The following is a 12996-nucleotide window of genomic DNA, read 5'->3' as shown; positions in this document are numbered from 1 at the left end:
CCTGTAAGTACATACCATCAGGCTCAAGGATAGCTTTTATCCCAATGTTATAAGACTATTGAATGGTTCCCCAGTTAGATCAGATGGACTCTGGGGCTCTCGATCTACTTCATTATGACCTTGCCCTTTACTTCCTGTCTGCACTGTGCACTTTACTCTGTATCCTGTTATTGTTTTCCCCTTGCACCATCTCACTGCTTTGTTGTAATGAAATGATCTGAATATTCGGCATGCAAAACAAGTTTTTCACTGTACCTTGATACACGTGGCAATAAACCAATTTATTTATTTTGCTTTCAAATGTGGCTGATTTCTGCAACCCACATTTACTACATCCTTGGAATCTTCATTTGAGTCAGACTACCAAATTCCCATTTTCCCTGCTTGGTCCTGCTGGATCCAAGTATCATCCTTCCTCAGCTCTCTCCTCAATTGTAAGACTCCCTTGGATTCCTCAGATATCCTACATCCATTGGCACTGTATTGTGGTAGCCTCTACTCAGTGTAACTAGACATAGCAAAATGCATCTACTTCAGAATGCAAATTATTACATTCTAATCCTTGCTCTCTTGCCTGGGTTTGCAGCCAATTTAAGTTAATATACCTAGAAATAATAATAAATTTGCCCTACCTCCAAGTCATTGTGACCAAAGGCAAAGATCTTTTGATACATTAGCGCTCACATTGATTGATGGTGCAGCAAAATTGAGTTTTTCCCAAATGACTAGGGCGTACAGTTCTCATCTTGTTATAGTCACCTGCTTTGTTCATAATTCAATGACAACGGCTTTATATTGGGGAATTCTGACATTGCAATATACATTAAAATTTCACTGCTATCTGCCCTAATGTTGCTCCAATCTATAGCTGCTAACTGGATCAATGGAGCAGGCTTTTGAATCAAGCTTATTATAAACCTTTACAGTGAATTAACTGAGCGTACACACACCATCTTTCACTCAATTTACATTTATATATGTTGACAAAAGATATCCATACACTCTCAGTGTATATTAGTTGAAGTTTTCGTAACACTTACATTTTCCTTGGATGCACAAGCACATTATTACGAAACAAAGTATTCATAACTTGTGTCTGATTGCTAACCTCAATGCTTTCGTAAGTTATCAGATATACCAAAGATAAGCATTTACTGCATCAGATCAGTGCATTAGAGCAAAAATACTGGATTTCATCTTACTATTTCAGTCCTCCTCCAACAGAAAAATGGTTACAGTCAACACCCTGAATTATACAATCCTATGAGTAAAAATGTTATGTATTGACTTAAAAATAACCTCACTTTAAATTATTTCTACATGTAATATATTAAACAAATCAAGTTGTATATCTTAACAAATATGCATTTTTGTTTGTCTCATTAATTAATGAATTCAACAAAAACTTGTCTAGAAATTATCTTAATCTTGCACACAATGCATGTATTTCAATGCATATAACGTTCGATGAGCTAGGCTTTTAAATTGAGCATGGGTTACCATAGGTGAATTAAAAAACAGTAAACCAGACCCTGCACTACATTTAATTATAAAAATTAATCAGCATGTGGTAAACTTCTATGTAACTGTAACACCGATACATGGTCTCCATTTCCATTCCCTCAGCCTCCATTTCACATCACTGAGCAGAACTGGCTTTGTATATCAATACATACAATATAACACCACTTGCTGGGCACACCGTTTTCAGTAACTATGCAAAAACATTTCAGATTACCCTGACGAAATACAATAAAAGTGCTGAAAATCATCAGAAATAATTTACTGAGGTCGGGCATACAGCAAACTCCATTACTACAATCTGTAATGTCATTTTGTTAGGGTCAGCTTGCTATTCCGAAACTGCACACTCATAAACCTCTAACTGAAGGTTTTGGACTCATTTAAAATATGAGGAAACAAACATTATAATTTGAAATCAATGAAAAAAATGGGTTTGTCATTGTCGGCTCACAAAGATCATATCCAATCTATGAAACATACACCAGCAGCTAGGAATTGGATGGATCTTGTCACCAGATAATACTTTATCACACAGCAACATAATAAGCAATAGTTGCTATCTCCAATGGCATACAACATTACATTCTTCAGGCCCTTTGCCTTCTGAATGCTCCATTAACATGTAAATGCTATGTCAAATCTGACATATTTGTTCACATTCTGCGCTATAGTGTCATTCTCTTCCATATGGTAATTAATTTCTACTCTCACAATAAAGGATATCCTCCCAGCAAAATGTCAAACTTCTGACCCAATTATTGTGCCCCTTTCTTTTAAAGTGTGCAAATATGTAAATAGATGTGTGTGTCTGTGTGTGTGTGTATATATATATATATCCAACTAAGGACATGACACAAGAAGTCCAACCACAGTAATATAGGATAAAAAGAAAGCATTTGTTTTTTAAATTTTTATAATGTGTAATTAATATTCAGCATTCTCTTTGCATGCTACAAACACTACAGCAAATACGTGAGAAGCTGTAAACGAGTGTCCCTTTGCTTTATAACAATTGGAATACTTTATGGTCAGGGATTTTGCTCCGCCCCCAAATGTTTGACGTCAAAACAATTGTCCAAACAAAGCGGCCTTTAAAAAAAAGGGTCATCTGTCGCCATAATGCCATAATGAATTAGAAAAAAATAAACGCGTTCGGGATTCTTCAATAAATGTAATCTTCACTGACCGCAACAGGGGCCTACCAGATGACAGTCTTGGCCAGTGTTAATTCTTGCAAACAGCCGGTTGTTAGATTTGTCCAGAATTAACATATTCTACTATAAAATTTATTTCTTATACTTTAGACAGCCAGTGAACAATGATAATCTCAATTTTATATACGAATCAAAAGATGCTGGCAACCATGAAAACGCTACATAATTAAAACAAGTGCTGAAAGCGGGCCCATTGCTTTTCAGCCAATTTTTGGGGGGGCAATATGGGTTCACAAAGAACCCTGGTGTTAGACAGTGACAAGAGCATGATCATATGAACTGAGGGTGTATATGAGCTGATCTTTGTAACTGAATAGCTGAAAAGAACAGATGCGGTATTTTCACTGCAATGCCATGTCCCATTAAAGATGACACGACAATATGGCTGTGAAGGTCATGTCCTAACGCGTCTTTTGTACATCTGGTAATGAAGAAAATATTCGAGGACGCATTACAGTACCTGAAATTGCAACATGCCGTTGTTGTTGTCCGTCCTAAAGGCGTTGTCGTCCATCCAAGACTTGGGGTTCAGTGTGGGTGCAGTTCGAGGGAACTTAGGAGGGGCGATCACGTTGCTGGAAAAGGGTTTTTTGAGCGGAGAGATGGGGTTAAGTGGGGATGGCACCCCAACGGCTCGCCGGGGATCTCTGGCTTGTAGCCCGCTCCAGGGGTTGGGGGCAGTGCTCCAGGTAGTGTTCTGATGGTTGTTCCAAGCCGAAGAAGGTTTGCTTGTCATGATGGGCTGGTGGCTGTAGGCGCTGCGTTGGGCGAAGGGAGCCTGCGGACTGACCGGCGACCTCCTCTGCTGCTGCTGCTGTTGGGCGGCTTGGTGGTGCTGTGTCTGTTGAGCCAGACCGATCTGCGGCGAGAAAGTGCCACCGAAAACCGGGTTGACGTGAGTGAAATTTTGGAACAGCATCGTCCCGTTCACTGGCGGGATCCCTTGGAAAAAGCTATCATCTACGGTGTTGGTGGTGCCGGTGGACCATGTACTGAACGAAGGGGACAAGGAGTTACCAGGTTCCTGCGGTTGAAAGCTCAAGCCGGGCAAAATTGGCGATTCCATCTGCGCCTTCTCTTTATTCTGGGCAGAAACCGGGACGTTTATACTCACGGGGCTCTCTTCTGATTTGGGGGTTTCTGCGGCTTCGGTGCTTTGCTCTGACCTTGGTGAAAGCTGTTGGGGTTTGCTTTTGTCCATCAGTAAATCATCCTGCATGGTTTGCGGAGCTGAAACAGGAAAAAACAAAGACGCGTTATTATTAGCTGTGTTCTGGTACTCCAGCGCCGGCGAAAATCCTGTATTATTGCTAGGTGACTGTAAAGCAAATCTGTAATCCCCCATTTAGCAGAGGGGTGGTGGGGGTGGGGACAATATTAATAGTTCTCTTTTTGAAAGAAGGAGGAGCGGCTTCACCCTTTCGTATTCTGGATTGCCCTCGGAATGAGAGATTTGGGATGCGGGCACAGATATTCACCAATTTCGCCACGTCTTTCTTTACACCGGAACTTCAGCTCTCACCCGCAATGTGAAACTGATTCTTGTTCCTGTTCAAGAGCTTTCAAAGCCCTTTGCTAATTTACATACGTCAATAAATAGTACTGCGTCCTTCAGAAGGTTAAAATGCATTTTAAAATTTAAATCGCCCGATCGCTTTCAAGATCTAACATTAAATTTACGATCCAGCAAAATCCAGTGGGTGTATTTTTGTCACTGGCGCATAGGCAATCTAAAATAAATATCCGAAGTTACAGCTGTGGGCACTATACTGCATTTTATTTAAACTCCCTGACCAACTGGAAGGGGGTGGGGAAGAAGAGATGCCGAAAGAAAAACCTGCCTAAATCGGGTAAACAACAGCCTGCTCTGCACCAAAATTATCTCGGAACGTTAAAAGAATAAGCTGCCCGTTGAAAATACAAATTCACAACAAAATAAATGGAACAATCCGCTCTTAAAACAGCAAAACCTCATTTGACACGTAACTTATGACCTTGTCCATTTTATTCATTTCTACATATTACTGTATTGACACGAATTAGATTTCCAACCCCAAGCGCGATGAGATTTTACAATGTCTCAAAATCTCCTGCGTACTGTCGTTTCTCGTACAGTATATTTACCCACACTAACTAATTTTTTTAAATATATAAAATGGCTCCTTGGTTTACATGTTATTGCACGCCAAGCGACGATTGGACAACTCTTAATTCTACTTTCTGAAGGACAAATTATATACAAAAAAAGACTGATATCAAAGTGACGATCAGTAAAATATGATCTCCGGCATTTTATTCAAACGAAAATTTTAATGAGTACTATGCAAATCAGCAATCAAATCAAAACGTCGCCAAATTAACATGCACGTGCATTTTTAATCAGAATAATTATTTACCGTCAGCAACGCCAAACCCTCAAGGTCATTGTCAACTCGTATCAACATTCATGTTTAATGTTACTAGTTTCGTTTTAATTGATGACGCACAGAGTTTATCAAAAAGAAGCGAAGATGGCATTTCCCCAGAAATTGAGCGTTAGATACGTTTATTGTTCTAAATACCAAACGCGAGAAGAATAAAAATGAGTTATCTCCAGCAGGGCGTAGATGACAAGCGCTTTTGTAAATAAAATGTTCTCTTAAACATGGGCAATGTTTAAATTCTAACAACAAAGGGTCAGCTTTACAAATAAAATATTGATCCCAGATAACTGACGATGTAAAACAGTAATTCATAAGAAAAAATATGACACTAATAGATTCCCTTATTTACCCGATTCACAGCCTGTAATGCAGCGTTGCTTTGTAATTCAAAAGGCCGATTTGGACGCTTGTAATGGTCAAGGTCACAAGAAACGTATCTTATCATTAAAGCACATGATTGGATTTATTGTTTGGATAATGGACAACTAACAAACGATAGCATAACCATTGCTCTATACTATAATTAACATTTAGTTATAGCATGCTTATATTTTATGTTACATCCTTAAAAGTAATTCTGAATTTCGCAGTTAATTTCTGTAGATTTCCATTCTTCTTGTGACAACTAATACGAGTTACCTTAGTATGAACCTTTGAACTAGTTTGTAAGAAAAATTGTGCCAATTCTGTTCTGGTGCGCAGCGCAAACTTCCAGATGGTTTACCCAACTAACCGTGGACCCAACAAACCCAGACTGTCGGAACCCATTCGTACGCCTGAATGGGCGAAGCAATGCATTGCGGCAAATGCAGTTCTCGCCCCGCCAGACTCGAGCGGCGGCGTACTGCGGCCGGGAGAGTGTGGAACTACATTTCCCAGCATGCGCGGCGACACGGTCGCCTCCGCTTGGTGAGTGGCAGAGGGCGCATTTCCGCTTGGCCCAACGCGATTATTTCCTCACAGTCAGTGAATGGAGGCCGTGGTTTGGAAGTCGCACTTTCTGTTTAGAAAATAACAGTCGTTTGTGTAAAACGATCGGCACATTTCGTACGAAGGAGCTTTAAAACTAGACTGGTGTGCGTCAGGCCTTGAGGCTGTAGTTGTGAGCGTGGCGGCCGAGGCTGCTGTTCATCTGCCCCTCTCCTCCCATCCAGGTTTGTTGGGAACGAGGGATTTTTTGTTGTTGTTCGTCTGAAACCATTCCCAGCGGATCGCGGTGAGGTTGAGGCCTACTGCAAAGCATTCACATGAATCTCCTCGGATAAGGGAGAAGGGGAAACGCCAGCAACAGTCGCGAATTCCTGGAAAATGTCGGATGGCCGGGATCTAACAACGGCCCCGTCGCAGCCGCTCGATAGGTGAGCAGTTCTGGCACTTGTGGCCCGCCGACTTCGTTTCAGAGAGCCTTTTCATCCCGGTTTCTCCCGATGGTCGGTCTTGTATTCGAAAAGGTGGCTGTATAGTTTGACTGTGTTAAGAAAACAAGTTGAAGCATCTCTTTAGTCTAGGAAAGGTGCATTTATGTTGCCACTTGATCGCCCGTGGCCTTGCTCACGGGTTATAAACAGAATATCTTGATGGAGAAGCTTGTTATTATTTGCATTTAAAATGTTGGTGCTCATTTCTAGTTTTACTATAGCAGTAAAACTTTAAATTTTGTTGTATTTCAAATATTTTATTCGCTCAAGTATTGGGTCCTTGTATGTGTGGGGGGGGGTAAAATCTTTAAGAGTACATAAACTTTTACTAACATCAGCATCATATCCAATTTTAACGAACAATTTTTAAAGTAATCCTTAATATAGTCAATGGAAGAAGTTAAAATGAAGGATCTTGTCAAATTTCATAAACCTATTTATTTTGATAGCCTTTTATTATCCAATATGTTGTATATTATTTACGTTTAAAAGTAAATTAGAGGTGACATTTCTAAATATAGAGAATTGCTTTTCTTATTAGTATGATGGCACTAAGGAATATGTACAATTCCATAAGATCATTTAACATTTAGTGTTGGTATCATGTTTATGAAATAATGCCAATTTCTTTAGGTAAATTTGAGTAATAAGTTATCACTGATTTGTTCATACTGGTTTTCATTGAGTATAGATTATTGAGCAATATCCAATTAAAATATTTCGGAAGTATAGTTTCTAGAGGTTTCTCCTTTCACTTGCACTGTTTGATTTGCTAAATGTTTTTGGCATTTTCAGTTTTTATTTTTGATATAGTATCTTCAGTTTTTAAAATTCTCATATGAATATACTTTGGTTTAATGCTAATTATGCGAGGTTGTACTGAAGAAATTTTTGCATTTCATTTATAGTTTTCTGACTCCAAAGGTTTTTGAGAGCAAGGACATCTTGCTAGTTGATTGGTTAGAAACTAAACAGGAAAAAAATTTAACTTTAAGTTGACCAGAAGTATTGAATTGTTCATGAAATCTTGTTTGTCAGTCCATTGCAGTGTTTCCAACTTAAGGGTATACATCAGAATTAAAAGGTTGTAAAGTGTTTTGGGATTTTTTTGAGAAAAGCGCTATGTATTTCTATTCAAGATAGTTTATGCTATTCTTCAGGGCACTAGTGTGAAAGGAACAAAAAGATTATTCCACATCCCATGCAGCAATAAAAAATGCAGTATGCATAAAAATATAAATAGTACAAATAGTATTATAAATATAAAAATAGTCTTATAAAACTTTATGTACAAGTAACTGTAAAGGGGCAGTGCGTGGGGTCCTTCAACGGTGCTAAGGAGTTATGGAAGAGTGGCTGTTGTGGATATGGTGGTGGGAGGGGTTAATGGATAGAGGTCTTGATCATCCAAACAGCTTGGGGAAGTAACTGGTCTTGAGACTAGTGGTCCTGGCATGGATGCAGTGTAGCCTCTTCCCTGATGGGAGTGGGACAAACAGCCCGTTAGCAGGGAGGCTATGATCCTTCATGATATTGGTAGCCTTTTCCCAGCACCATTCAGTATACATGCCCTCGTTGGCAGGGAGGCTGGTGCCATTGATGCGTTGGACAGTTTTAACAAGCCATTGTTGAGCCCTGGTAGTTTATATTTTTATGTTTTAATATTTTTATATTACACAGAAAATGTGTGGGTATATTAAAATATGTTTTACTATATATTTACTGTATCAGTTTCATATTGCTGTTTCTCATTGTATCCAAAATGTTAAATCCTGCTTTCTGGTTTTTGTTAATAATCTGACCAGTGAAGATCAAACTACATATTCTAAGAGATATCAGTTAGTCTCATGAGACCATGGATTTGCGCCTTGGAAAGTTTCCAGGGCGCAGGCCTGGGCAAGGTTGTATGGAAGACTGGCAGTTGCCCATGCTGCAAGTCTCCCCACTCCATGCCACCGATTTTGTTCAAGGGAAGGGGATTAGGACCCATACAGCTTGGCACCGGTGTCGTCGCAGAGCAATGTGTGGTTAAGTGCCTTGCTCAAGGACACACGCTGCCTCAGCCAAGGCTCGAACTAGTGACCTTCAAAGCACTAGACGAACGCCTTAACCACTTGGCCAAGTGCCAACACCAAACTACATGTATGTCACCATATACTACCCTTAGATTCATTTTCTAGCAGACATTCACAGTGAATAGAGAGAACCACGTTGAAATTGATATAAAACTGCATGCAAAGGCAGACAAACAGCCAGTGTACAAAAGACAATAAATTGTGCAAATACTAAAAGGGGGAAAAAGAACAAAATGAGAGTCCATGAAATGAGTCCATATTGTGTGGAAGCAGTTTAATGGTGGGGGAGTGAAGTTATTCCCTCTGGTTGAAGAACTTAACGGTGAGGGTTATAACTGTACCTCAACCTTGTGATGTGAGACCTTCCTGATGCCAGCAGTGAGAAGAGAGCATGGCCTGGATGAAGAGCCAAGGAACTGACATCTGCTCTTGACCTGTTGTGATGGTAGGCAAATTAGAGTAGACCCAAATCACTCCTTGGGCAGGAATTGATGTGCTTCATCACCAACCTTTCAAAGCATTTGATCACTGTGGATGTAAGTGTCACTGGACAATAGTCATTGAGGCAGGTTGCCATGTTCTTCTTGGGCTTGGGTAGATTGAAGCCTGCTTGGAGCAGATGGGTACCACAGACTGCCAAAGTGAGAGGTTGAAGATATCAGTAAGCACTCTAGCCATGATCAGCACAGGTCTTCAGTACTCGCCAGGTGCACCATCTGGCCCAGATGCTTTCCATGGGTTCACCTTCTTGTGTCGGCCTCCAACTGAAACCACAGGGTTGTTGGCTGTGGAAACTTGTGAAGACACCTGTCTGTTTTCTTAGTCGAAGCAGGCGTGAAATGCATTGAGCTCATCTGTGAGCTTGGATTTACTTTGTAGAAGGTCATAGTATTCAACCTTTGCCACAGCTGTCAGGCATCCTTCTGTGATTCATGTTTGGTCCAGAATTGGCACTTCGCATGTGAGTTACCTGCACCTCTTGTATTTTACATGGTTGCCAGACCTGAATGCCACTGATCTGTCCCGCAACAGATTGCGGGTCTCTTTTCATCCATGGCTTATGGTTGAGGAAGACTGAATGATTTTGTAGGGACACACTTGCCCACGACTGACTTTATAAACATCCTCCGAGTCCTTGAACATCTCGAAGCAATGTGTAGCCATTCCTCTGCCTCCCACAACCACTTCTTTGTTGTCCTTACCTGTCGAGACTTCCTCTTTGGTCTCTGCCTGAATGCAGGTAGGAAAAGAAAAGGTACGAAAGATTATCACACACCATTGGTGTCAGTTTTTATTTATTATTGAGATACCGTGTGGAACTGGCCCTTCGAGCCACGCCACCCAGCAACCTCCGATTTAATACTAGCCTAATCACGGGACAGTTTACCTATCCCGGTTAACCTATCAACTGGTACGTCTTTGGAGTGTGGCAGGAAATCGGAACACCCAGAGGAAACCCTCATGGTCATGGGCAGAACATGCAAACTCCTCAAAGGAAGCCAGGGCTTCACTTGGAATTACAAAACAGAACTACCCTCCTTTTAGTCAGAAAGTTTGTAACTCCACAGTTGATTATTGCCACCAATGTCTTCAGTATACAGAATTAATGCTTGCAAGTGGGCACAATGAATATCAATACTGAAATGATTTATTAACAATGCTGAAGAATTAACAGTAAAATTATGTGCACATTGTTCTAACAAAAGTGGATAAATGTGAGGTTATCCACTTTGGTGGTAAGAATGGGAACGCAGTTTATTATCTAAATGGAGTCAAGTTAGGAAAAGTGGAAGCACAACGAGATCTAGGTGTTCTTGTACATCAGTCACTGAAAGCAAGCATGCAAGTACAGCAGGCAGTGAAGAAAGCTAATGGCATGCTGGCCTTCATAACAAGGGGAATTGAGTATAAGAGCAAAGAGGTCCTTCTGCAGCTGTGCAGGGCCCTGGTGAGACCACACCTGGAGTACTGTGTGCAGTTTTGGTCTCCAAATTTGAGGAAGGACATTCTTGCTATTGAGGGATTGTCTATAAACTCCCAACATTGACTGACTGTTCCTCTTATTGTCGCAAAGTAGATGTATTGCATGACACCCCTCATTCAACAGGTCTCCCATCAGGAGCAAACATTAACTTTTTTAAAACTCTTTGAAGTGTGTTATTTAACTTGTGGATTACTGGTTTTGTTTGTGACAATGAAGGGTATTAGTTTATTATTGTCATGTATTAAGTGAAAAGCTTGTCTTGCACGCTATTCATACAGATGAAATCATTAAACAGTGCATTGAAGTGGAACAAAGTAAATCAATAATGCAGAATAAAATGTAAAAGTGACGGAGTGCAATGCAGATAGACCAAATGCAAGACCGTAATGAAGTAGGTAGTGAATTGAAGAGTTTGTCTTCCGCAAGAGGTCCATTCAAGACTCTAATAACAGCGAGATAGAAGCTATTCATGAGCCTGGGAGTACACACTTCCAGGCTTTTGTATCTTTTGCCCAGTGGGAGAGTGTAGAATGGCTGGTGTGGATCTTGGTAACATGCCTTTGAAACACGGTATTGGGGAAGCCAATTCTGAGTTTTTGATTTTTTTTTGATCAAGTTATTGAGAGGGAGTGAAATAAAGAGGCTATTTATAATGGGGATGGGTGTCGGGGAATTTTCTTGAGCACCCCTCTTTCATCTGACAATAATGGTGATTACGTGAATGACTTGTAAGTTTCGGTTTGCTAAAACACAGAGGTCTTTCGGTTTTGATTTACTGCATTCTTTCTGGGAGGAGATGGATTCAGCTTCTGACATCTATGATAACTGGTATCTAGGAATAGTTTACAGTTTCTTACATCTGTAAATTTTCACACAACAGGTTTGTTAAGCCTGTATGTTTGTATAGGCAATATGTTAAGAAGTTATTCATATTTTTAATTGCTAGTTCTTCACCAATAGCCTTTCTATTTGAGGCATTGATTTTAAGGTAATAAGTACAAAAAGGAAAAATTAGACTTTTTGTGATGTTTGGAATATTCAACAAGTGAAGGGGCAGACTCAAAAGATGCATATTGGGAAGAGTTGAGAATAGGATACACTAATAGGTCTTTCAAAGAATCAGAATATGTCCATGGGTCAAATGTCTTCTTTTCATGCTATGATCTTGACCTCTCTATTTAAATAATTATTATAAACATTGACAGATTCTTGAATGGCTATATGATTTATTGTTTGAACAAGAATTTTGGAATGGTATTTAGTAGAAACTTAATGTTACAGAAAGCTATACAAGATATTTTTGAGAGCAAGTTTAATGAAGTGAATTTTTACAACTGGGCATTGTGCTAGAGCAGGGAGTCCCCAACCTTTTGCGCACCGCAGACCGGTTAATATTGACAATATTCTTGCGGACGTCACGTGCATTCAAGTTCAACAGTGGGCATGACAGGGAATGAGGAAAGGTACAGCTGACTCATATTGGTTCATATTGCCAAATCATGTTGTTTGCTCGCGGCCCGGTGGTTGGGGACCACCGTGCTAGAGTATTTGCCAGTATTTGAAGGTAAAAATTTCTGAAAACTTCTAGAAAATACTTTGCAGCTTTCCTCCAAAACTTTATTTTACAACGCAGAGTAACTTGGGGTTGCTCAAATAATCAAGCTAAATAATTCTTTGTCCCATCTGCATTTTTTCTTTTTTTTTCTTTCCTTCCTTTTCTAGTTACATGGTGAAATATCTTGCTAAGTGGTGAAGAGGAATGTGTCCAATGGTTTTAAAAAAACTAATCACAGAAGACTGTGCATGTCCTTCTGAGTTGCTTTATGGATAACTGGGTTGCACGTGTGTATTCTGCAGCTTGGAAAATTATTGTGCAGATTTCTTTACAGCCTCAAAAGTCACATAGTACCTCACTCAGTATTTTACTCCATGACTACTGGTTAAATTTAGTTCATCTCATAGTGATCTTTGATCTGTACTACCTCTGCTCATATGTTCACAATCTGAAGAATCCATGATAAGGCTGCACCAATCATCTTTCTACTCATTGTGCAGCCTATTTATTCTGGTCACCTTGTAATTCGATTGCAGAAGGCTTGGGAACTTCTGAAGTTCTTTGCGATTGATTAACATCACAGAACTGAAACCAGATTTCAGTGTAGGAACTTTTGAGTATCTGTATGTTGGGAAATTTACACCATTGGTGACCGTCCCCCTAAAGTAAGAAGCTGAAGTGCTGTATTTGTTCTGATGGCATTGGACTGGCCTAGTGAGTGTGTTTCTAAAAACAGTTGCCCCTGAATACTTCACATCCTGCCCGAAATAACTGATCATTCCAAAGTTGTCATCAACTTGCAG

General features: G+C 40.0%; 2 protein-coding genes across 8 annotated transcripts in view; one reads left to right on the top strand and one right to left on the bottom strand.

The window, feature by feature from the left end:
- The window catches only part of cpeb3 (cytoplasmic polyadenylation element binding protein 3), a 112377-nt gene extending 106462 nt beyond the window's left edge, over positions 1-5915 (bottom strand). For 2 of the 6 annotated variants that reach the window (XM_072239343.1, XM_072239348.1), the window contains exons 1-2: positions 5801-5915; positions 3199-3968 (exon numbers count right to left, since the gene is read on the bottom strand). In XM_072239343.1, the coding sequence (XP_072095444.1) occupies positions 3199-3957 (759 nt within the window). In that variant the 5' untranslated portion in view covers positions 3958-3968; positions 5801-5915. Of the gene's footprint in view, positions 1-3198; positions 3969-4155; positions 4256-4910; positions 4932-5134; positions 5156-5800 lie in introns of those variants that run through there. The other 4 variants (XM_072239346.1, XM_072239347.1, XM_072239345.1 and 1 more) reach the window with 4 other exon arrangements.
- Positions 5916-6074: 159 nt separating this feature from the next.
- The window catches only part of marchf5 (membrane-associated ring finger (C3HC4) 5), a 74027-nt gene continuing 67105 nt past the window's right edge, over positions 6075-12996 (top strand). Inside the window, exon 1 of one of the 2 annotated variants that reach the window (XM_072239342.1) lies at positions 6075-6519. In XM_072239342.1, coding sequence (XP_072095443.1) covers positions 6470-6519 — 50 coding nt within the window. In that variant the 5' untranslated portion in view covers positions 6075-6469. The remainder of the gene's footprint in view (positions 6520-12996) is intronic. The other variant, XM_072239341.1, reaches the window with a different exon arrangement.

Source organism: Mobula birostris, chromosome 21 (assembly GCF_030028105.1).
Source record: "Mobula birostris isolate sMobBir1 chromosome 21, sMobBir1.hap1, whole genome shotgun sequence".
Classification (NCBI taxonomy): Eukaryota; Metazoa; Chordata; class Chondrichthyes; order Myliobatiformes; family Myliobatidae; genus Mobula; species Mobula birostris.
Note: the sequence above shows the minus strand (reverse complement) of the source record. Positions and strands in the feature narration are given on the sequence as shown.